General features: G+C 37.3%; 1 protein-coding gene across 2 annotated transcripts; it reads right to left on the reverse strand.

Moving 5' to 3' along the window:
* LOC138332308 (adenosine deaminase domain-containing protein 1-like) lies at window positions 1–25,929 on the reverse strand. 2 transcript variants are annotated; one of them, XM_069280348.1, is made up of 13 exons: window positions 25,544–25,640; window positions 23,722–23,858; window positions 20,523–20,802; window positions 18,710–18,822; window positions 14,387–14,496; window positions 13,015–13,135; window positions 11,704–11,845; window positions 11,047–11,176; window positions 7,026–7,193; window positions 3,901–4,016; window positions 3,197–3,376; window positions 1,541–1,769; window positions 1–1,091 (listed from the first exon to the last, which is right to left on the reverse strand). In XM_069280348.1, exons 2-13 carry the CDS (start codon window positions 23,830–23,832, stop codon window positions 851–853), a joined length of 1,941 nt encoding a protein of 646 aa, XP_069136449.1. In that variant the 5' UTR covers window positions 23,833–23,858; window positions 25,544–25,640; the 3' UTR covers window positions 1–850. The 2 variants fall into 2 exon arrangements, with proteins under 2 accessions (XP_069136449.1, XP_069136448.1); XM_069280347.1 differs by lacking the exon at window positions 25,544–25,640 and adding an exon at window positions 25,773–25,929 and having other exon boundaries at window positions 3–1,091.
* Window positions 25,930–26,741: the final 812 nt, after the last annotated feature.

A 26,741-nucleotide genomic window follows, 5' to 3' on the forward strand; every position in this document is an offset into this window, starting at 1 on the left:
GGATCCTGACAGAACTTGTTAAGTAAATGTGATCAGATTTAGGACACTGACAGAACTTGTTAAGTAAATGTGATCAGATTTAGAACACTGACAGAACTTGTTAAGTAAATGTGATCAGATTTAGGACAGTGACAGAACTTGTTAAGTAAATGTGATCAGACTTAGGACACTAACAGAACTTGTTAAGTAAATGTGATCAGATTTAGGACACTAACAGAACTTGTTAAGTAAATGTGATCAGATTTAGGACACTGACAGAACTTGTTAAGTAAATGTGATCAGATTTAGGACACTGACAGAACTTGTTAAGTAAATGTGATCAGATTTAGGACACTGACAGAACTTGTTAAGTAAATGTGATCAGATTTAGGACACTAACAGAACTTGTTAAGTAAATGTGATCAGATTTAGGACACTGACAGAACTTGTTAAGTAAATGTGATCAGATTTAGGACACTGACAGAACTTGTTAAGTAAATGTGATCAGATTTAGGACACTGACAGAACTTGTTAAGTAAATGTGATCAGATTTAGGATCCTGACAGAACTTGTTAAGTAAATGTGATCAGATTTAGGACAGTGACAGAACTTGTTAAGTAAATGTGATCAGACTTAGGACACTAACAGAACTTGTTTAGTAAATGTGATCAGATTTAGGATCCTGACATATTTCTATGGGCCTTGTTGGCCATCATGTCCTTTTAATGTGGAATGATGTCATCTTTGATCACTTGGAAAAACCAGATATACTGATGAGCAGACCATTGTCTCAAACAATGCCCATTGTAGTTTCTTGCACACATCCCATGTATCTTTCACACATATTTGACTATTTCTTTCCCTCTCGTTATCAAAACTTGTTCACTTCTGCAGGTTTTCTGACCCAGTTACCGATTCCGATCTGAGCACAATGAGAAAAGAAAGCCTGTTTGGCAGCTTGGTAATTCTGGGCAGTGTTTTTAGCCACGATCACAGACGGAAGCTTGAGTAGTTGGTATTGTTGTGTGGCTTTAGCCAGCTCTTTGAACCGATGTAGGAATGCAGCTTTACACAGACGGCTAGCACCATTGGCTCCTGCCTTGTGTGGTGATCTGGAAAAATGGACACATATTACTTCTAAGAAAATTTTTGACTTTATTGGTTCAATAAATGAAAGTTTATGAAAGGATTCTTTTATAAAAGTTTTAAATCTTGGAAGAGTTAAAATCAAACTTAAAGATAAAATTTATAAAATTCCCTCCATGAAATGAACATAAATCCTATGTTTAATAATTAATTTACTTTACCTTACTACAAAAATGTGTCATTATGGGGAATAATATTTCAAGAACATTGAATAAAAAAACAACAACATTCAAATAGATTTACCGATGTCAAATTTCTCAAAGAACAATAATGCTGTTTGTAAGCTTCAGTGTTAAATCATGTTGGAAGACAGTAAATATAATTATAATTTTGTTATTTCTACATTCCCACTGAAAACACTCAAAACATTTTGTAATTGGTTCTAAATAATACCATGCATAGAAACATAACCTACATATCAGATGCCCGACCAGTGTTGCCATCGATGACCTCCACTTTTTCGTCCCCTTGGGACCAGTTCATACAGAGTGGAGTAAAATGCTGGCCCATATCTTGGGATGGGAGGGAGGTCGTTGTCAGTGTTGGGTGGTTAATGTGGTACGGAGGAGGCAGAGATTCTTGAAGAATATCATAAACACGACAACACACCGCCCGACTGAAGTGGCCATGGTCAAAATTACGGTCTATAAAGAAGAAAATGAATATAGAATATTTTTCAATATACATATATATGTAAATTATTTTGTATTTTTAGATAAATAACAGTTTATTGTCTTCTACTTTATACCTCCTTCCTAAATACAATATCTTTCAGAAAGGCTCTGAATTTAACTATTTTTACTATATGAAGACACTGAGGAACATATTTGCATGACATTTCATATTGCTATAATATTGAAAACAGATGCAGTAATGTAACAGAGCGCATGATTTGATAGATTCGAACTTGGGACCTCTGGAATACTAGTCTTAACGCTCAACCAATCGAGCTAAGGAAAAATTCTCTCTAGTGGAGCGGTATATTACAGCTAGTATTCACCAGGGTTATAGTAACTCAATCAAGAAGAGTGTAGACCTGACGGTTTCATTTCGGTTACGCTAACTGACTATACATTAGGGCTGCCGCGGTTAACCGGTATATTGGGGTATTGCAATGCACCACCAAAAAATATTGTACCGCGATACAGTTTACCTGTACCGTTTTTTTACGATATATTTTCTTAGTATCATAATTTCATTAATTTGATATAATTAAAACGTCCTGTCATTAAAACAAAACCAGCAAGTTGTATTTGTTTTCCTTTCCGATAATATGAAGCCATGTGGGTATCCCTTTCGTTTTCATTCGATTCAGATGTCGGTCAAATGTTTGTAACTAACCTGTATTATGTTCAAATGATTCAAACATTTGCATGACGTTGAATATAAACAATATGACATTAGGCTAGTTTCTGAAATATTATCAAGCTGATTTGCTCCATCAATCAACAATACCGGAATATATAATTCTCTAAACACATTTAAGGCCCGGTGAATACATGGCTGCAAGGATTTTGCCAGCTATTTCAGGCTTCATCGTCCGCCGCCATTTTCGAATTCCTACACGTGTCAAAACAACACTGCAAGTCGATCAGCCCTTTGAAGTTTAATCACGATCGTAAGCTTATTTTGCCAGGACACTTGTTCTTAAATTTGTTCATTATTTAGGTTCAATAGTGTAAACTATCATGTTTAGTTATTGCATTATTAGGTTACTATCGTCTGTAGCCTAGCATTTTCACAAGCAGACTCGTATTTTTTAAAACAAGAACCTCACATTTGAACATTTCTGTTACTCAACAACACGGTTCAAATCGATGTAAAACTACATAACATAGCACTGTATGTTTGTATAATGTAAAGGGTGTTTTTATTATGGAATATATACAAAATAGACACCACATATGTTATGGTCAAAATATTGCAATACATATCACAATACAGTTGTTGTGTATCACAATATATCGTGGTACGTTTCTGCCGTATCGCGGCAGCCCTACTATACATGTATAGTAGTAATACTCTATCAAATTGATACCATTTGGTGACAAAGTCACAACATCTGCCTTACCTACAGTTACAGATTTGATATATACAGGCTGTAGGAAACAGGAGTAGAGCGCCCCCTGGACACCCACGACATTCCACAGTAGAAGTTTGTCACTACAGGACATCACAGATAGCTCTTCTGTCTCAAGGTCGACTAAAGTCTGAAGGCCAGTATCTTCCTCTTCCACAGGATTCACCTCCTCTGAAAGGTCACACAAGATCATTAACAGCTTTATTTGGGGGAATGTAAAATCATTTCAGGTCAGGTAAAGGTCATATAAAGGTCATTAAGTGCACGTTTATAGGACCAAATTACATCAAGTCAATGTCAAAGAGTGGTCAGTCATGATTTCAGATCAGTTTACATAATACATAATGAGGGGTTACATAGCTGTCATGTTTTATATTGGGGATGCAATAAACAGGAACAAGACAGGTCAAGGTCACACAAGTAGTTACTTATGGTTCCAAATAGGGTAATTGTGTTGTAAATAAATGGGGTTGATCAGATTTACACAAATGAATGATAGAAATAAATCAGTACTATATCAAAATAATTTTTCTTGTATAAACAGCTTCATATAAAGTTTTCAACAGTAAATGAATATCAAATTAATATGTAGTTACCCTCGCAGTTTTTTTGACAAAGCAACAACTGTTATATCTGACACCTTAAATCTTGAGAAACATTACAGTATAGCTAATTAAAGGTCAATAGTTAATTACGTAGATTGTTCTTCACACACAGCCAGCCCGGGAACTCTTCACTGAATGCCGGAAAGTGGGCTCCTTTTCTGACCAAGTCAATTTGTTCTTGGTTCAACTGTGGACTAGGTGAGGGTCTGTAAGTTTACAAATCAGATTCATGCAACCATGTACTCAACGTTCTTTAATCATATCAGATAAAAAACTGTATCACATACTCAGCTTGTATACCTTTAAATAAATGAATGAATATACTTTTTGGCTTTAATACCATAAAATCTTGATAATAAGCCTTAATCGAAAATAGACTGGTCTTAAAACTTAACCTTGGATTTTTTAGTCAAATGCATCTTGAAAATATGCCACACTTAATATATCTATTTTAGTAAACCCAGCACTTTTTGTTCTTTTATTTTTTATTTATCTTCTTAGTAAACTTTTTATGTCGGCCACTTGGAAGATGAGTCTCTGACTCAAAGTGTTACCAACTCTAAATAAAGTCTATTATAATTATTATCATTATTGAAAGCTTTGTCCTTGCAGGGAAATTATTTTAAAAGAAAGCCAGTTTTATTTGGTATGTGATCAATATGAATCAATATGAAATTGTCACAACATTCTGGTGTTGTTGTTATTTTATTATGTATACAGTGTATATATCCTGATTGCTGTGCATTCATATTTGTATTATTAAAGATGCTCCACCGCCGACAGAGCATAAATGATATTTATCATTTGAACAATAATTGGTGTTTAATCGTGTATATAATAGTCTAATTCACACAAAAAATAATATAAAATAATTTAGTTTGCCTTCGGTGCATGCGCATTCAGTAGTTCATTCCATATAGGATATAGTGGTACGGAATTTTTTCGGGATGCAATTACTTATTTTCATATTTTTAACTTGAAGTAAAATTAGAAGCTCAAACTTTTCAATGATGATAATGGTGTAAAGTAAGTAACTTTTGTAACTGAAGAACAAGAGGCCCATGGACCTTAACGGTCATCTGACTATTAGCAAAACACAATGTAGTCGTTTAAAGATTTTAACCTATTTGACCCCTGTGACCTTGAATGAAGGTCAAGGTCATTCATTTGAACAAACTTGGTAGCCCTTCATCCCAGCATGCTGCAGGAACAATATGAGTATCCTGGGCCTTTTGGTTCTTGAGAAGAAGTTGTTTAAGGATTTTTAGCCTATTTAACCCCTGTGACCTTCAATGAAGATCAATGTCATTCATTTGAACAAACTTGATAGCCCTTCATTCCAGTATGTCAAAGGCCCAATATCAGGTCTCTAGACCTCCTACTTATCTTAAAGAAGTTGTTTAAAATATTTTAGCCCATTTGACCCCTGTGACCTTGAATGAAGTTCAAGGTCATTCATTTGAACAAACTTGATAGCCCTTCATCCCAGCATGTCACAGGCCCAATATCAGGTCTCTAGGCTTCTTAGTTATTCACAAGAAGTTGTTTAACAGATTTTTAGCCTATTTGATCCTGTGACCTTGAATGAAGGTTCAGGTTGTTTATTTCAACAAACTTGGTAGCACTTCATCCCAGCATGCTGCAGGCCCAATATGAATATCCTGGGCCTTTCTGTTCTTGAGAAGAAGTCGTTTAAAGATTTTAGCCTATTTGACCCCTGTGACCTTGAATGAAGTTCAAGGTCATAAATTTGAACAAACTTGGTAGCCCTTTACCCAAGCATGCTGCAAGCCCAATATGAGTATCCTGGGCCTTTCTGTTCTTGAGAAGAAGGCGTTTAAAGATTTTTAGCCTATTTGACCTCTGTAACCTCGAATGAAGGTAAAGGTCATTCATTTGAACAAACTTGGTAGCCCTTCATCCCAGCATGCTACATGCCCAATATGAGTATCCTGGGCCTTTTGGTTCTTGAGAAGAAGTCGTTTAAAGATTTCAGCCTTTTTGACCCCTGTGACCTTGAATGAAGATCAAGGTCATTCATTTAAACAAACTTGATAGCCTTTCATCCCAGCATGTCACAGGCCCAATATCAGGTCTCTAGGCTTCTTAGTTATTCACAAGAAGTTGTTTATAAAGGATTTTTAGCTTATTTGATCCTGTGACCTTGAATGAAGGTTAAGGTCATTTATTTTAACAAACTTGGTAGCACTTCATCCCAGCATGCTGCAGGCCCAATATGAATATCCTGGACCTTTTTGTTCTTGAGAAGAAGTCGTTTAAAGATTTTAGCCTATTTGACCCCTGTGACCTTGAATGAAGATCAAGGTCATTCATTTGAACAAACTTGGTAGCCCTTCATCCCAGCATACTACATGCCCAATATCAGTACCCTGGGCCTACTGGTTCTTGAGAAGAAGTTGTTTAAAGATTTTAGCCTTTTTGACACTGTGACCTTGAATGAAGATCAAGGTCATTCATTTGAACAAACTTGAAAGCCCTTCATCCAAGCATGTTACGGGCCCAATATCAGGTCTCTAGGCCTCTTAGTTATTCACAAGAAGTTGTTTAAAGGATTTTTAGCCTATTTGACCCCTGTGACCTTGAATGAAGGTCAAGGTCATTTATTTGAACAAACTTGGTAGCCCTTCATCCAAGCATGCTGCAGGCCAAATATCCGTACCCTGGGCCTTCTGGGTCTTGAGAAGAAGTCGTTTAAAGATTTTAGCCTTTTTGACCCCTGTGACCTTGAATGAAGGTCAAGGTCATTCATTTGAACACACTTGGTAGCCCTTTGTCCCAGCATGCTACAGGCCAAATATCAGTACCCTGGGCCTTTCGGTTATTGAGAAGAAGTCGTTTGAATGAAAAGTTTACGCACGGCGCACGACGACAGTGGGTCAGATGACCTAAAAATACTAACTCATCTGCTCCTGTTTTCAATAGTGGAAAAATACCATTTGTCAGCGGTGGAGCATCTTTAAATATGTTCATGTACTTTATTATATTTTTTTTTAATTTGAACACATATTAAAGACTTTGCAAATAAGCTAGTCTCGTAAGTAAACATGACATTTGAATTTCTTACCAAAAAGAATATAAGCCGCACCTTATTTAATATCAAGATTTTAGATATTTAGGTAACTTCAAACACATGTTTTTTCTGATAAAATCTTCATCCTTGTACAACAGAAGATTTCCGTGCTATGTCTACGTACTCGACTTCCGTGTAGTAGCCATAATCCCCACAAGGCGGTTCACTGAGGTAGAGGTGTAAACTGATGTAGTCCTTCATCTTTAACATACAGGATGTCTCTGAGATTTGTTCAAATATTGATAACACTTTGCTGCCATCATAATAACTCTTCATCTCTTTGAAAAAATATCTGCAAGAAACAATACAGAATATTATAACCCATCTCATTAAACATTTGTAGGTGATTCTCTGATATATGACATTTCTTCTTCTAAATGAAATTTAGATAAATGACTCTACAATATAATGCCTTAAAGTAGGCTACATCAAAACCAGTCAAACCTTGAAAAGAACTCCTCATTTAAGCATTGATGTCACTATTACTTCATTTTATCTGACTTTGAAAAAAACATTTGTGGTGGCAAACTGTGTGAATCCATGTAAATCCGCGTAGCGGACTCTCACAAAAATTTGCAACAATTATCAATGTTTACTGACAAAATACAACAAGTGTTGGGGGTGTCGCTGATGTAAAAGCTCGCTCGCTGGGACAGTAGGTCATTGGCTATCGCAGCGACTGAAAGGCGGGACATATGTGACCGGGACAGTAGGTCATTGGCTATTGCAGCGACTGAAAGGCGGGGCATGTTACCTTGCTCTGCACTTTACCTTAGTCCGATCTAGTGTCAGGCTGATACAAATAAATTTCTCGGATAATACCCATATGTAAATGTATTGTACTAACAACTATGATCAATTTTCAAATAACAAATCTGCTGATTATAATGTTTTGTCAACTATAGGTGGCAAAATCGAAGGCAAACACAACACACACATAATTCTTTTCAAAGACACCCCCATGTTTGATTTTACTGGAAACCGTGATGAATGAAACAGTCAACAGGTAAAAAGTTTTGAAGTTAAAAAAAGTCAAGAAACTCAGAATAAACATTGTAAAACACCAGTATCATTTGGATTTTACCCAGAATAATTTAAAATCTGTGAAATCATCTTTCATGGTAAAAAAATTGTGTGCAAGTAAGTTAGGTTGTTTCAAATATGGTAAAGTAGGCTAATGAGAATCATCATGGCGGACAACTGAACCGTGTCAGAGATGCGAGTCGAAATGTGCTTACAAACATAAGTTAGACATGAAGGTGGGTAAAAGAATAATCAGTTTATTTTAGAAATGTTGGATATTGTTAAATTTAATTGCAAACTTACATGACACACATTGTTTTGCAACACTATGGTCACTGTCTGTCAATATCTGAGTTCTTGTATTAAAATAATAGCTGTATTTATATTATGTGTGTTGTGTGAATGGAGTATGCAAAAGAGTTATCTCCCTTTATCTGTTGTAATATTTCATTTCAAAACTTAATTATAATATCTATAATTGATGTAAGTTTAAACTATTACTTTTGCTACCATTGGAGAGAATTTAAATAGGCTTTGCCTGTTATTTAATCCATTTGACTTGTAACATCTTTGTCAATAAAATTTGTTGAAATGAAACACTATGGTCAATGGGACGGAATCGTAGCTCTGAGGACAACCATCTGTCAGAAATCATCTGTTGGTCATTCAGAGCTACGTTGTTGCACCCAGGTATTATATAAATATCAGTCTACAGATTTAATGTTGCCGAATATCTATTTCGACTCATGAGACACGGATTACAGAAAAACAAGAGATCCCAGAGGGATCTTGGCGCCCACCAAAGATTAATCTATGTCTGACAAATGAAAGAGGGATCTTTTCTCTGCTTTTCAAACTTACACTTCTTTTTTCTGCTTTTCAAACTTTAAACTATCAAAATCCAAGATGGTGGTCGCAAAATGCAATAGGCAGAACTAGGGTCCTAGAGGAACCTACATATGATATTTGAGAACAATCCCTTCAACACTTTCTGAGAAATAGCGGTAACAAACTTTAACTATCAAAATCCAAGATGGCTACCGGTCGGCCATCTTGTTGACCGATCAGTCCCAAAATGCAATATGCACAACTGGGGTCCTAGGGGAACCTACATATGAAATTTGAGAAAGATCCCTTCAGTGCTTTCTGAGAAATAGCGGTAACAAACTTTAACTATCAAAATCCAAGATGGCTACCTGGCGGCCATCTTGTTGACTGATCAGTCCCAAAATGCAATATGCACAACTGGGGTCCTAGGGGAACCTACATATGAAATTTGAGAAAGATCCCTTCAGTGCTTTCTGAGAAATAGCGGTAACAAACTTTAACTATCAAAATCAAAGATGGCTACCTGGCGGCCATCTTGTTGACTGATCAGTCCCAAAATGCAATATGCACTACTAGGGTCCTAGGGGAACCTACATATGAAATTTGAGAACAATCCCTTCAATACTTTCTGAGAAATAGCGGTAACAAACTTTAACTATCAAAATCCAAGATGGCCACCGGTCGGCCATCTTGTTGACCGATCAGTCCCAAAATGCAATATGCACAACTGGGGTCCTAGGGGAACCTACATATGAAATTTGAGAAAGATCCCTTCAGTACTTTCTGAGAATTAGCGGTAACAAACTTTAACTATCAAAATCCAAGATGGCGGCTGGTCGGCCATCTTGTTGACCGATCAGTCCCAAAATGCAATATGCACAACTAGGGTCCTACGGGAACCTACATATGAAATTTGAGAAAGATCACTTCAATACTTTATGAGAAATAGCGGTAACAAACTTTAACTATCAAAATCCAAGATGGCTGCCTGGCGGCCATCTTGTTGACCGATCAGTCCCAAAATACAATATGCACAACTAGGGTCCTAGGGGAACCTACATATGAAATTTGAGAAAGATCCCTTCAGTACTTTCTGAGAATTAGCCGTAACAAACTTTAACTATCAAAATCCAAGATGGCGGCTGGTCGGCCATCTTGTTGACCGATCAGTCCCAAAATTCAATATGCACAACTAGGGTCCTAGGGGAACCTACATATGAAATTTGAGAAAGATCCCTTCAGTACTTTCTGAGAAATAGCGGTAACAAACTTTAACTATCAAAATCCAAGATGGCTGCCTGGCGGCCATCTTGTTGACCGATCAGTCCCAAAATACAATATGCACAACTAGGGTCCTAGGGGAACCTACATATGAAATTTGAGAAAGATCCCTTCAGTACTTTTAGAGAAATAGCGGTAACAAGAATTGTTAACGGACGGACGGACGGACGGACGGACGGAAGGACGGACGGACGGACGGAAGGACGGACGGACGACGGACCACGGACGAAAGGCGATTTGAATAGCCCACCATCTGATGATGGACACGGATTACAGAAAAACCCAGGGCTAACATTCGATTTTACTGAATAACGCAGTTACAACTTTTCAAATCAAAGATTCATTTCTTCTTAATCTGTTGGGAAAGTTACAACTTTTCAAATCAAAGATTCATTTCTTCTTAATCTGCTGGGAAAGTTACAACTTTTCAAATCAAAGATTTATTTCTTTTTAATCTGTTTGGAAAAATGTGGATATGTGTGAATTTATTTACCGTGGAAAAGACTGTTGTGACGAAGACTTATATAGATATGTTTGACAATACCAAATAAAAAGATATAGCAGTATTGTATGTTGTTGCTATTTTCTGAATTCAATCTCTCGTGAAAGATTGTTCTTTGTATCGTAGCCACGCCCACGGAGCTATCCCAACCAATCATAGCTGTGATTACATACTTCAATTGTCTAATTGCTGTATCAGTTTGCTCACCTATCACAGTAGCTACTGAGCCACAACATCAGTTGATAGGTCAAGGCCGATACCAACACTTGTTGTATTTTGTCAGTAAATGTACCATTATAGTGATTTTTCAAGGGATTCTTTTTCAGAATCAATACGCAATGTCAGTGTCTCAATTGTGACGTCAAGATAACCTCTGGGTTTTGCGCCATTCTCTGATATTTTTTTCATTAGTGGTATGCAAATAAAGTATTGGCCAATCAGCAAGCTATATTTAGTATGAAAACAAAGAAAATATTAAGGTATAAGCAGAACTTACTATACTAATACTTACTTTCGTAGTGCCCTTTTGGCCATAGCCAAAGCATAACTGTCTATTAAACATCGGCCATCCAGGGTTAGGAATTTCTTGGCTAAACAAGAGTTGCCTGTTCCTATGGCCACCACCTCACCGTTACCATCACCTGTATATCAAAGTTTATCTAATCATGTTTTATAGTTTTAGTGCTAATGGATCATAATATAAACAAATAAATTCAGATGAAAAAATAAATGTGTAAATAAAGCAATAAATAGCTAAAAGTCTTTTCTTTTTAAATGAACATAAGTAAACTATCAAAATGTAACAAATTCCACCCTGTAGTTACATAATAAACTGTTCCACTTTTAGAGTGCGAGCTTTTCAATGATGGTAATGGTGTAAAGTAAGATCATTTTGTAACTGAAGAAAACAAATATTGGTCTGCTCCTGTTTTTGATAGAGAAAAAATAACATTTAACAACGGTGGGGCATCTTAACCTTTAGTTAATGACCACATATTTAATTGTGGTCAAAGAAGTTTCCTTAAATCATGTTGAAAATTATTTGACATTTGACCTTCGAGGGTGTTTAGACACATGCATATCTGCACCATTTGAAATATAGTCTTTAAAGTCAAGATATCCATTTTGTTGACAGACCGTTACATTCTGATTCACCCAAGGTTCCTACCTCTTTTGATGACAAAGGCTGCGAGTGATGTCTTACACTGGGCGAGAAGAGGAACCTCTTTAAACATACTGTCAAGTTTTAGATGGCAGATATTGGCAATCTTATCTTCCTCTGTCATCACTACCTCCGTCGCTCTTTTCATCTTCAATACAATATTTTATGAGTAAACAATACAACCAAGAGAGAAAACAATATAACATGAGGAGTAAATATTACAATTTGGCTAGTTAACAATACAAGATAGAACAACATGGTTAATAATACAATATTTTGACAAGACAACACAAATGAGCAAGCAATACAATTTGTTGAGTAAATGATACAGATGTTGAGAAAATAACATGAATTAAAGAGTACATAATGTGATTTGATGATAATGAGTAACAATAAGATGAGGAAACAATACATGTAAACTTAACTAAATATGATTTAAAAGTACCAGTAACATACTACAGAGTTATTCCCCTTACAGGAAGGTATTTTGTGAGTGAAATATACTACAGAGTTATTCCCCTTACAGAAGATAATGTGCGAGTGAAATTTAAGTTATTTAATATAACAATAAACACTCCTAGATACACGACGTCACTGCAAGGGCAAACAACTTTATAACATGCAAAGACTGAAAACTATTTAGATGATAAGTGTCCTATTATCTAAACAAAATTATTGGTTTTATGAGTTTAACCTCCTATTTACAGCCGGTCATTTAAGGATGTGTCAGGAAAAGATGGTGAAGGAAAACCAGAGTACCCGGAGAAAAACCAGTACCTGGCAAATGCCGCACATAGGATTTAAAGTCACAAGTGGAAGGCTTGTGGTAATATGTACTACTATTAACTACTAGGCCATTGCTGGCCCCTACCAAATGAATTAGCATCAGTCAAGGTGTAAACCCAATCTCCCCTAGGGAGCATTTCAGTCCCTACATTTCACCTCTGTAAATGGCATATGGAAATTTCAAGATTCTTGAAAACTGTATTTTGGACGTATACTAAATTCATATTTTAGGTTTCATGTTTATTGTTTACCTATAAACAAATATTTCTAACAGAATATAATTTGATAATTCAATATCAAACCAAAGTATTATGGGATTATTTTGGAGATGCACTACATTTACTTGTAAGCAAATAGTTACGATTTGCATATGATGTCTGTCATTTCAAATTAATCTCTACGATGCCATATTTAAGGGGACGTAATGTATTAACGATCGCCAGTCCATGAGCCGTTGACAGAGGTGAATGTGGGGACCGCAATGAACCCTGGAAGAGAATGGTGTAAACTGCGTGACCAGTTCTATCCTACCTCGTCCTGCTGCGTAAGGTGCTCCAGAGCGTTCTGACAGGCCAGACGTTTGCTCTCCTTTTTAGTACTGGCCGTTCCATCTCCTATGATGTCATCGTTAATCAACACATATGCCTCATACCTATATAAAGTACATCAACCAAATTATTCCGTACTCATTCCAATTACATGTATAATTATGCTTTTTTTGCTTTCAAGACGCATTACTACCGGTACATCATAATTCAAATGTGAAGGACTCACAAGTTTTTACAGCGCCGTTACAACCAGTGTTCCTGTTAAAACTCATTCACTCGATAGACACGTTGGCTGGTAGCTGATGTAGAAGGCTGGTAACTGATGCAGTAGATTAGATTTTAGTTGGCATGCAATAAAGGTGCTGATTGGCTGAAGCATCAGCAGCCCGACTGATTGGCCCTCGGACTGACAAGATCGCCGACAACATTGAGAAGTAGGCAGAGCCAGAGGATCTTTATTGTTCAAACCCGACTCTGTTGTACAATGTGTTTGATCATGTTGTGTGCTATTTTATTATAATTACAATGTATACAATCAATTGCTGTATTCAAAATTCGTTATTGTTTTGTTTCATTTATTATGCAATTTTTTTGAGGATTTGTTGTTCATAAATTATTGGCCATTTCTCTCGACTTTGGGAAATATTCATACTGTAGCTTATCTACCAACGATTCAATGGATCAAATTTTGCATCGTGTTTATAAATGTGTGAGGTTTATATCTATTTATTCTTCTATCCGTTGTAATGTTACATGTAATGTCAAAGCTGAATCTAGCTACGTTGTAGCGGAAAAGGAATCACCTTCTGCCGACTTTTCCGTTGCAAGCGTTTGGTTTCCCACACCTAAGTTATTAGTCAGAGGTAGGCGATATCTTTTCCGTACAACTTCAGACTGACTTTTCCTCTACAAGCTCTTTCAGTACGTACTTCACTGAACAGCGCTGATACAGTCTATACATGAGGTAATTAAAATGTGTTTGTGTAATCTTTTTACATTATGAAGCTTACAATGCCGATCATCTTCAGTACACGTTTCTGATCTTGGTAATCGTCGACAAATGTTTTTGACTGTTTAGCTCCGCCCCTACATTGAAGTGATAGCCAATTAGAGTCACGCTTACACAGCTTATTGAATGTCGTTGGCAAACTGACTAGCTATCATGCAAACTGACTAGTTACCAATCAACGGAACCACTTACTAGACTGGCCATCACACGTACGCTTATTGTAACGGCGCTGTAATATGCATCTGTATTAGGGGGAGGGATACAAGTTATGGCAAATATGGTATGGTATGCCTTTATTAATCAGCGAGCTGTTTATGTCAACGGCATCTAATTGGAATGTACTTACCCCATTGGCCCTGGTTCATCCCCAATCTCTATTTCAAATGGCATGCTATGTTGTGCACAATACTGTTGTAATGCTGTGACTGGATTTTGTACCTGTGTACCTCCCAAATGCTAAAATAGAATGGAGATACTTTACACATGTACTATATATAACAAAGGATGTAAAGGGTCCGTGGGAGATCAACATATCTATTAAAATTGATACACCTTAACCTAAGGGCAGATAATTTACACATCTATCATCTATTGAAATTGATACACCTAAATCTAAGGGGAGATAAGTTACACATAAATCTATTAAAATTGAAACATATAAACCTAAGGGGAGATAAGTTCACACATCTATTGAAATTGATAAGGGTTGGGTTATAAGGCCAAACAAAATTAATTTCTTGTTTCTCAGGCCCGCCCGCATCCAATATGAACCCCCCGCACCACTCACTTTTTATTGAAATCAAAAAAATAAAAACGTCCGCGCCGAAAAATAAATTCCGAAAAAAAATCCGACGTTGGTTCCCGCATTATCCGGAACTTGACCGATCCGTGTTTTAGAATCTCCCAAATCAGATCATTGAAACGTTTGTTTATCCTTTAGAAGCTTGTGATTGCACATGGTACACAGGGACCATGGCAGGGCAATTGTTGCCACCAAATCGCCTAATAGAACTTGATTAAAGTTCAAACTGTCTTTTTTCAAGGTGGGTAGATGTGGCGGGCGATCTTGGATCTTCAGATCGACACGAAAATATAACAACACTTTGTCTGTGACCATGTCCGGATCATTTCAAGTATAGTATCAGGCCCACAAATCACACTGGGTAGAACATGTAGAAAGAACTCTACAATAATGTGTCTTCATAGGTGTGTGCGATGGAATCGCTTGGATTTCAGGATCGTACTCCGACTTTGTTGGGGACCTGGATATATTCATGCAAGTTTCTGCCAAAATATCTCAAAAATCGGTGTTTTCGAGGATCATCATTGGTGGATGCATGGTACGTACCATGGGAGAAACCACATGTACATGATATATTATGCATGTTTCAAGCCAAATCGCAAATAATTAGAACTTGAGAAGAAGTTCAAATGTGTTTTTGTCAAGATGGCGGCTGTGCTGCCATCTTTGATTTTGGATCGACCCGAAAAATAACAACACTTTGTCGGGACCATGTCAGGATCAATTTCATGCAAGTTTCATAACCAAATCGCACTGTAGAACTTGAGAAGAGTTCAAAATGTGTTTTCCAAGATGGCGGCTGTGGCGGCCATCTTGGATTTCAGGATCGACCCGAAAATAAACACACTTTGTCGGACATGACATGATAGGATTTAATGCAAGTTTCAGCCAAATCGCACCGGTATAGAAACTTGAGAAGAAGGTTCAAAATGTGTTTTCCAAGATGGCGGCTTGTGGCGGCCATCTTGATTTGGATCGATCCCGAAAAATAACAACACTTTGTCGGGACCATGGTCAGGATCATTTCATGCAAGTTTCAGCCAAATTGCACCGGGGTAGGGTGAACTTGAGAAGAAGTTCAAAATGTGTTTTACAAGATAGGCGGCTGTGGCGGTCCATCTTGATTTTGGATCGACCCCGAAAAATAACACAACTATTTGTCGGGACCATGTCAGGATCATTTCATGCAAGTTTCAGCCAAATCGCACTGGTAGAACTTGAGAGAAGTTCAAAATGTGTTTTCAAGATGGCGGGCTGTGGCGGCTCATCTTGGATTTCAGTTTCGACCCGAAAAAATAACAACACTTTGTCAGGGACCATGTCAGGATTTCATTTCATGCAAGTTTCAGCCAAAATCGCACCGGTTAGAACTTGAGAAAGAGTTCAAAATGTGTTTTCAAGATGGCCAGGCTGTGGCGGCCATCTTGGATTCAGATCGACCCGAAAAATAACAACACTTTTGTATTGGGACCATGTCACGATCAATTTCCATGCAAGGTTTCAGCTCAAATCGCACGGTAGAACTTGAGAAGAAGTTCAAAATGTGATAATGTTAACGAACGGGTACGGCATATATGTCGCACTCAGGAGGCTGTTTTGGACTGCGGGACGTCGACAACTGTATATCGACCTGGACGACTATAGCCAAAATCCTTAGGGTCAGATTAGTAAAGCATATCCGACGAATTGTGACTGATCAGAGTTCAATCAAGTAGTATTTATTATAAAATAGAAATCATGCGCGGGAGGAACGAAAATGAATGACATTGAAGATGTCTATAGTCTAATCCGAATATCTAGTATCAAAACTCAAAATTTATTCCGAATTGCCGAATGTGCGGTGACTGCGTTAAATCTCTATACCTGTATACTTGCAGTAACTAAAACGCGCGGACCCAAGCGTGTGTCAACAGGAGACTTATGAGGGGGCTAATACCAGATTATAGGTCAAGTAAGGGTGTTTATGTGACCTGTCCAGTAACGCGATTGTTTTATTAGCTCTCGTCAGGTGTCAAAAAGTAAGATCATAGTTAAGTTAGCGGATGGGAACCATCATGTAATTGTTGTTTAATGTCATATTTGTTTACACTTATAAATCTCTTGGTTTACCAGTAAAATATACAGTCCGTACACATAATGTAACAAGTGTATCACTCACAAGATGTATATATTTCAGAAAGACTCGTGCATTTACATTTGTCTTGTTTATATGTTTCTGGGTATACTTGTATATGTATTCGTAATAACAGAAACTACAAAATTATAAATATACATATGGCAATGTCGAGAAAGTAAACAATGCTAATATATGCACATCAAGGTCAGAATTTTGATATTATGATAGTTGCTAGATTTCGGATATGCATTTCTTAGTGAATTTGGTCAATATTCGATCATTATTGAATTACCAATAATAATATCTATATGACCTCAAATAATGTACCGTTGAAGATTGTTAAAATAACTCGTTCAGGCACTATACAGGTACTTGTAGCTTTAAAAAGGTAAAGAGAGACCTTGTTACAGCTTTATATGAATGATATATCTTAAAATTACCAATCTATCAAGTGGTTTCCTTTTTTTTAAATATTGACCCCCCCCCCTCCACCCCAATTTTATGTCTATGATAATTTACGTGTATGGAAACTTATGAAATACATTTTCACACTTCTATCTCGGTCATGCCTCGATTCTTTCCATAGGCAACTAGTATTTTTTTTTTTTTATTTTTTTTTTTATAAAAACATTCATTCAAAAAAAATAGCCATCTTTTTTCCAAATTTCGTCTGTTAGATCACATTAATCATTCCGAGGTTTTAATTGCCTGAAAAATGCTTGTACTACAAGGCTGAAACTGATACATGTTTTTCGTCTAATCTAACTTATGGTATTTAGCCTGAAGACTTGCAATATTTTCCTATTTTATATATAAATTTACGTCATCTTAAACTGTATACATGTATAATATATTTGTAAATTCTCGTTAATCCCCATTTCAGGAGCATACATATATGTCCACACATTAAGCCCCATTAATCCATCAATCAACTCAAACTAAACCTAAGGGGAGATAATTTACACATCTATTGAAATTGATACACCTATATCTAAGGGGCTAAGTTACAAAACTATCAAAATTAATAACCTAAGCATAAGGGGAGATAATTTACATTTAACATACCTATTAAAATTAAAGGGAGATAATCAAATAATTTACATAATTTTTCAATGCTAGATTGAAAGAGAGATAGCTATATATATGTTGATTTAATGGAATGGAAAGGAATTTAAAGGATATTTTATAAATCTCCAAAACACTGGATTGGAAAGGAGTTCATTAATACATAATGGTGTTCCGATTGATGGAGTTCGTCAAGTATCGTTTGTTTGGGGTGTTTGACCAATTAATCAAGTAAGAAATGTGTAATAGAGTTTCGTCTGGATTGTTTAACATCATGATAAATGAAAGTGTGTAATTAGCCAATCAGTAAAACATGCAAGACATGTCATAGAACACTTGTTGTAATCAATCCCTTGTCTGTGTTGTCGCTCATTTCAAATATCAATTGTCTAAATAAATTGAAGAGCACATACGCATACGCAGTAATATAAACGTTCAGAGGAGTATGCTTATATTTGTGAAAACATAATTATACCACCTGAGAACATGGCAACATGTGTAGAAGAAAGTTTGTATGATTTTCCTGGAAAACACTATTAATATACCTTCTAAATAAAACCAGATCTGTATTTTACAGTACCTGTTTCATATTTAGATGCCTTATGATTTTATTAGAATATCACTATAATATATCATGATGGCAAATTACAAAAGAGTTATATCCCTTGCTCTGTTTGTTACAGTACCTGTTCCATATTTAGATGCCTCATGATACTCTTTTTAGCTGCAGATTCATATTGTGACATTCCCGTACTTGTACAAAGCTTTCGTCCCATGGAATCATACATCACATTTTCATCTAAAATACAAATGTGTTAATCATGCAGTTAAAATTCTAAAATTAATGAAAATCCTCATACAGTGAAATCCTGTTAAAATCCTGCATAGTATGAAGTAGCTACCTTTACAATAATTCAAAATTAAGTACTTCATCATATCATTTTTATTCTGTTTCCAACTTTGTTATGAACTGCTATTTAAATTTCCCATAACTGTAAGAAAACAAGAGGCCCAGAGGGCCTGTATCGCTCACCTGGTTTGTAATGCCAAGTAATGTTCTGAATATAAGTTCATTGTTTCTTTTCTGAAGGAATATGGATATTTACCTCTAATTCCCCCATTGGGCCCCACTCTTTCTCCTCCAGGGGGTCAAAGCCAAAATTTATACGAATTCTGTTAACCCCAAGGATGTTTCTGGCCAAATTTGGTTACAATCCATGCAGAACTAGCAATTTTTAGGATTTACCTCTATTTCCCCTATTGGGCCCCGCCCTTCCTGCCCCCGGGGGGTCAATGCCAAAGTTCTGTTCCCCTTCCCGCAAGGATGTTTCTGGCCAAATTTGGTTACAATCCATGCAGAACTCTAGAACAAGTAGCAATTTATGGGATTTACCTCTATTTCCCCTATTGGGCCCCATCCCTTCTGCCCCCGGAGGGTCAGAGCCAAAATTTATACAAGTTTTATTCCCCTTCCCCCAAGGATGTTTGTGGCAAAATTTGGTTACAATCCATTCAGAACTCTAAGACAAGTAGCAATTTTTAGGATTTACCTCTATTTCCCCTATTGGGCCCCGCCCTTCCTGCCCCCAGGGAGTCAGAGCCAAAATGTATACAAGTTCTGTTCCCCTTCCCCAAATGATGTTTCTGGCCAAATTTGGTTACAATCCATGCAGAACTCTATGACTAGTAGAGATTTATAGGATTTACCTCTTTTACCCCTATTGGGCCCCGCCCCTCCTGCCCCCGGGGGGTCAGAGCCAAAATTTATACAAGTTCTGTTCCCCTTCCCCCAAGGATGTTTCTCGCCAAATTTGGTTACAATCCATGCAGAACTATAGGAAAAGTAATGATTTATAGGATTTACCTCTATTTCTCCTATTGGGCCCCGCCCCTCCTGCCCCCTGGAAGTCTGAGCCAAAATTTATACAAGTTCTGTTCCCCTTCCCCCAATTATGTTTCTGGCCAAATTTGGTTTCAATCCATGCAGAACTCTAGGACAAGTAGCGATTTATAGGATTTATCTCTATTACCCCTATTGAGCCCCGCACCTCCTGCCCCGGGGGGGTCAGAGCCAAAATTTATACAAGTTCTGTTCCCCTTCCCCTAAGGATTTTTCTGGCCAAATTTGGTTACAATCCATGCAGAACTCCATGACTAGTAGCGATTTATAGGATTTACCTCTTTTACCCCTATTGGGCCCCGCCCCTCCTGCCCCCGGGGGGTCAGAGCCAAAATTTGTACAAGTTCTGTTCCCCTTCTCCAAAGAATGTTTCTGGTCAAATTTGGTTACAATCCATGCAGAACTCTAGGACAAGTAGCGATTTAAAGGAAATGTTGACGGACGGGACGACGGACGGACGGATGGACGGACGGACGACAGACGCCGCGCCATGACATAAGCTCACCGGCCCATCACTGTAAGAAAAAAACATTAATACTATAGGGAAAGTTTGACTCAGCAGATCCTTTACACAAATGGATTGGCAATTTTAAATTTACCATCAGAATCCTCTACCACATCCTCATAAATCCCCAGAATAATGGAAAGAGCTATCTTGGCAGCGTTAGATTTAGCGTCTTTTTTCGTTCTCCCTGATCCTTGAGGATATTCCTTCCCATTCACGGAACAGGTCTGTGCGAACTGTGTCCCGAAGGACTGAATGTCTGAGGCCACCTCTTTGAAAGACAGCGGCCATCTTTTTAAGGCACAATATTCATGAACTGCCATGACAGGTTGTTTTGAACCATTTTTGAAGCTCTCGATCAGTTCAGGTGGGATCTGAAAGATGAAGCAAAACACCAAGTCACAAAGAAATATATATAGTGTGTACACACTAGTCCGCTAAATCTGCCTATATTATTAGGCTTTTTTTTTATTTTTATTTTTTTTTTGCCTAATATAAAGTCAGCTTGTGGTACCTCTTAAAAATGTGAAATCGTAGGACAGAAATCGTAGGACAGATTTGGCCTTCTAGCATATCGTCCATGCAATGCCGGGAAAACGTACACATACCTATATAGTATATATTGGGATCTTATGTACTCCACTGCCCCCATGTTTTATCCTATTTATGAAATTAAACAACTCTGCACAAGGAAATACTTCTGAGACCCTTTATTTCACATATTTGTAATTTATTACACAGATGTAAATATAATGACCGCCATATATACACAATTAGTAGAACAAACGGCAGCCAATCAACGTCGCTTCCAGTTTTATTTTTAAAAAAAACGTGTAGTTGCGAGATAAACAAAATGCTAGCCAGTTAGAGTTTTTATAGTGAAATTATGGTCAATATACACGACAAGTTTTCAAATATTCAAATTGAACACAACTATTGCTGGATTGCTTTTTTTTAGCCCACCATCATCAGATGGTGGGCTATTCAAATCGCCTTTCGTCCGTGGTCCGGTCCGTCCGTCCGTCCGTCCGTTAACAATTCTTGTTACCGCTATTTCTCAGAAAGTGCTAAAGGGATATTTTTCAAATTTCATATGTAGGTTCCCCTAGGACCCTAGTTGTGCATATTGCATTTTGGGACCGATCGGTCAACAAGATGGCCGACAGGCGGCCATCTTGGATTTTGGTAGTTAAAGTTTGTTACCGCTATTTCTCAAAAAGGACTGAAGGGATCTTTCTTAAATTTCATATGCAGGTTCCCCTAGGACCCTAGTTGTGCATATTGCATTTTGGGACCGATCGGCGAACAAGATGGCCGACAGGCGGCCATCTTGGATTTTGATAGTTAAAGTTTGTTACCGCTATTTCTCAGAAAGTACTGAAGGGATCTTTCTCACATTTCATATGTAGGTTCCCCTCGGACCCTAGTTGTGCATATTGCGTTTTGGGACCGATCGGTCAACAAGATGGCCGACAGGCGGCCATCTTGGATTTTGATAGTTAAAGTTTGTTGCCGCTATTTCTCAGAAAGTACTAAAGGGATCTTTCTCAAATTTCATATGCAGGTTCCCCTAGGGCCCTAGTTGTGCATATTGCATTTTGGGACCGATCGGTCAACAAGATGGCGGACACGCGGCCATCTTGGATTTTGATAATTAAAGTTTGTTACCGCTATTTCTCAGAAAGTGCTGAAGGGATCTTTCTCAAATTTCATATGTAGGTTCCCCTAGGGCCCTAGTTGTGCATATTGCATTTTGGGACTGATCGGTCAACAAGATGGCTGCCAGACGACCATCTTGGATTTTGATAGTTAAAGTTTGTTACTGCTATTTCTCAGAAAGTGCTAAAGGGATCTATCTCAAATGTCATATATAGGTTCCCCTAGGGCCCTAGTTGTGCATATTGCATTTTGGGACCGATCGGTGAACAAGATGGCTGCCAGGCGGCCATCTTGTATTTTGATAGTTAAAGTTTGTTACCGCAATTTCTGAGAAAGTGCAAAAGGGATCTTTCTCAAATTTCATATGTAGGTTCCCCTAGGGACCTAGTTGTGCATATTGTGTTTTGATACTGATTTGTCAACAAGACAGACGGCCATCTTGGATTTTGGTAGTGGAAGTTTGTTACCACTATTTCTCAGAAAGTATTGAAGGGATCTCAAGCAAATTCCATACATAGGTTCCCCTAGGGCCCTAGTTATGCATATTGCGTTTTGGGACCAATCAGTCAACAAGATGGCCGTCTGGCAGCCATCTTAGATTTTGATAGTTAAAGTTTGTTATTGCTATTTCTAAAAAAAGTACTGAAAGGATGTCTCTCAAATTTTATATGTAGGTTCCCTTAGGGCCTTAGTTGTGCATATTGCATCAACAGGATGGCTGCACGGCCGCCATCTTGGATTTCATTGTTGAAGTTTGTTACCACTATTTCTTAGAAAGTACTGCAGCGATCTGTCTCAAATTTTATGTGTAGTCGTGTTTGAAAAAGTTTGAAAAGCAGGGAAAAGATCCCTCTTTCCATTGTCAGACATAGATCATTCTTTGGTGGGCGCCAAGATCCCTCTGGGATCTCTTGTTATGTTTTAAAATAAAACCGAACATGGGTGTAGTGGAGTACATAACATCCCAATATATAGGTATATATGTGTACGTTTTCCCGGCATTGCATGGACGATATGTTAGAAATATGCTGTTGACGACTATATATTAGGCTAAAAAAAAATTAAAAAAGCCTAATAATATAGGCAGGTTTAGGGGACTAAGTGTGTGTTACAAAGTTGAGTAGTGTAAGAATCTGATGTTTGAACAGTTTGGTAACATTTTGGTAAGTTAATAAATTAGTAAGGTCACATGTCCAAATATTAGCTCCGAGAGTCAGGACCTCCAATATACCATGATTCAAAATACCATGCTACACCGGTGGTCTCCATTTTCAATAATGTTAAATTAAAGTCTAAGGCTAATGTTATCATATTAAATCGTCAACATGTTAAATCTAGAAAACAATTTTGCTTACCCTGGTATATTGGTATCTTGCTTGGTGTTTTGTATGACAACAAGAAATTCTCTATATAATATTATGCATGTCTATGAAAGCTGTCATTTTAACTTTCTTTAAACCAATAAAATCAGACTCGGTATGTACAATATCAACCATATATCAATATCAACTGGTATATCATTTCAGCCTTCAAGATCTTCAAATATATATGACTGAATTAATGAATTAAATAAAACCACATCAAATGAACAGATAAAACATGTATATCGAGATTTTAAAAGGATCTCTGATCACCTCTTTCACAGTAAGTTCTTGTGTTGCTCCTGGTGGTAATGGGTGGTCATCTGGTCGTGCTGTCAGCCCAGGGATGTACTTCTGCTGCGCTGCCTTAGACGCCTGGTACATGGTGGGATCTTATTTATCTGTTCTTCCTGGTGAAATAAAGATTGATTACCTATATATAGAACTTACGACACCTTCACACCCAGCTAGCAGAGTTACGTTGGTCCGACGTCATTTTCAGTCGCCTAGGTCGCAGTCGGATTTCTTACGTTTCATCGACGTTGGACAAACGTCAATGTTTTTCTCTTGAAGATAAAGTAAATGCACGACGTTTAGCCAACGTTGATTCAACCACTTTAAATTGTTAACGTCAGTTTCAAATGATTAAACACTAGTAAATTTGCTGAGACGGTGGAGCAACGTTTGAAGTATAACCGTTAAAACACATTTTTTACGGGCGATGATATCAACTTTTATGAAAATCTCTAATGTTTTAGAGACCTTCTAAATCTGCAACTATCCCTAATTAAACATCTCCAACATCTACAACACATACATATATACTTGTATATACTTCACATATACCCCTGTATACAAAACACATGACAACGTGCCGCTAAGCCTAACTCTCACAGTGTTATCGGATCCTCAAGGAAGGGGGTCAGTTTAGCGACACAGTACACCAAGCGCGGTTATCCGTTATTTTAGAGTGAGTGCGGCCACAGCAACATTTAAATTTCCTGCCGACACAACAAGACTTCAGGCGACACAGTGCTCATCTGTGACGATCGTGAGTACTTTTGCATGTTGATTTTAGAAGTTTTAATCACTATATCCTTATAGTAATTACACCTAATTGTATAGATATGTTTCAGGAATGTAATATGATAAATAAATTTGGTGATGTTTATAGATAGATATTTTTTAACCACCTGGTTTACCTGGGTGAGTTTATCAACATACAATGTGTAACAAAGTCTATGTATTATACATACTGTAGTATACTCAGTTTAAAACGATGAATTTTTATATCGACACATATGTTTATTTATATACAGAATTCCAAAACGGAGATGTCATTTATATTTACATGTACATGTAATTATGTGTTGCTATACATTTATGATTTCCAGTTATATTAACCGTTATTCGGTTATGTGTCTATGATTTAATCATCATGTGGCTCTCGAAATTAAGCAACATATATGTTGTATACAGAAATGACACTTTCCTAAGTTCTAATTATTATTATTGTACTTTTAAATAATATTTTTCGATTTACAGTGGCAGAAGCGGATGACAGAAGCATTTTTAAATTTGTGGGACGAGACAGTGACTTGGAGTACAGCAGTGAATGATTGTGGTGATATATTAAAAGCAGTGAAACTTATTTTGTTGTCTTTGTTATTATTTTCAATGGTAAATCAGGTCTATACATATCTGATATACGTTGGAAAGCTGTCAAAAGCAGTTACAAAATGACGTTGGATCAATGTCTAGCAACGTTATTAAAACGTCGGGATCTGACGTCTGGACAACGTAAATCAGCTGGACAGAAATACGTCGATGCAATGTCATCATCTGACGTTGGGCCCACTTAGTGTCATGCATTGGGTCAACGTCTCTCCCGACGTGTTGCTGCTAGCTGGGCAGGTCAGTGCACAAATACAAATGCTTTGATGCAAAATGCATTCAGGTCACACACATCACAGGAGTTTGACGTTCTGTCAATAATATATAGTATACATATAAAAAATTTTGACAGAGTGTAAAACTCCTGTGCACACACACATTTTCAAGACTATATTTTAGGACACGATTGATAATTGCATACATTGATAAATAACCGTTATTAGCTGTTACTGAAAGTCGGACACCTTCTTAGTTTTCTTTGCACATCAATATCAACAGTAGTTGTTAAAAAACTTTGAGAAGTTTAGCCTAGGCTAGGAAAATGCGGGAAACCCCCTTGCCCCATCACCGCACCGGACATAGTTAGGCCTATGTATGTGATCTATATGTGTGGATGAACCTATCATATCGTTATTCAAACGTTTTCTTACCTTTTTCTTTTCTTTACTTATTTTAAAAAAGAACAACGAAAGTAAACTTCACATGATATGCTAAATTGTTCTCAACCTGCGATTTTACACTTTTCGTGCGTATTTCCGGAAGGTCTCTTCGGTTAATACCGAATCAGAAGTAGAGTCTAGAGAATCCAGAATGAAAGACGGTGCGTACTGAGATTCAGAACAAAGCGAAAGGCGGTGCGCACTGAAATTTATATCCGTCAAATTACATGCGCTAAAATTATAAAAGCAATTTGGCGTGATGGATTGTGAATTAGCTAGGAACCATAACAGAAAATATAAGTCCTTGGAAACCATAACAGAAAATATTAGTGGTCCATAAGTTTGTATGTTCTCCTCGAATATTAAAGTCCTACTAGATATCTAACTTAGACATGCCTTTCCGAAACGGCTTTTGATTTTTTTTAAATGTTAACGTTATGTGTAAAACAAGGATTTAAAGTGAGAAGGATTCGTGACTGTCTCTTTACACTACTGAACACCACGCGAGAGGCCTATAAACCGGGAATAAAAACCGTTTTTCTCAACAAATACTTGTCTTTTCGAGTCGAACGAAACACCAATGTAAAATTTATTAAATTTCACAACGTTTATCACTTGCTTTAAAGTGTACACGGAATGGTTTGGTATATAAGGCTTGATCAATGCGTCATTGGATAAAATTAAAAATGGAGAAAGTACGAGTTTCATAGCGATGACGGTATTAGAGATAATGCAACTTTTCTCTAGAACACACCCAAGGATTTATAAGTCTCATATACGTCCTTGAACACACCTGAAGCCCCAAGCCACTGACCCCGATTCGGGACCCCCTGACCTGTGACGTCACGAGGACAACGGGATCGACTCTACTTGCATAAGTTAGAGAGGCGATATTCGGTGTCTGCCATCTAATATAAACCATCTGTTTGTAAACATCGATGTTGAAGACACAAATACCTT

Source organism: Argopecten irradians, chromosome 9 (genome assembly GCF_041381155.1).
Source record: "Argopecten irradians isolate NY chromosome 9, Ai_NY, whole genome shotgun sequence".
Lineage (NCBI taxonomy): Eukaryota > Metazoa > Mollusca > Bivalvia > Pectinida > Pectinidae > Argopecten > Argopecten irradians.

What these genes read in the sequence shown, in the direction of transcription:
- LOC138332308 (XM_069280348.1), bottom strand. Translation starts at nt 23,832, where the DNA reads ATGTACCAGGCGTCTAAGGCAGCGCAGCAGAAGTACATCCCTGGGCTG. An exon ending in AGCCTTTGTCATCAAAAGAG is followed by an intron (nt 11,177 to 11,703) that starts GTAGGAACCTTG and finishes TTTGATATACAG; the next exon opens with GTGATGGTAACGGTGAGGTG. An exon ending in GTGTGTGAAGAACAATCTAC is followed by an intron (nt 3,377 to 3,900) that starts GTAATTAACTAT and finishes GTGACCTTTCAG; the next exon opens with AGGAGGTGAATCCTGTGGAA.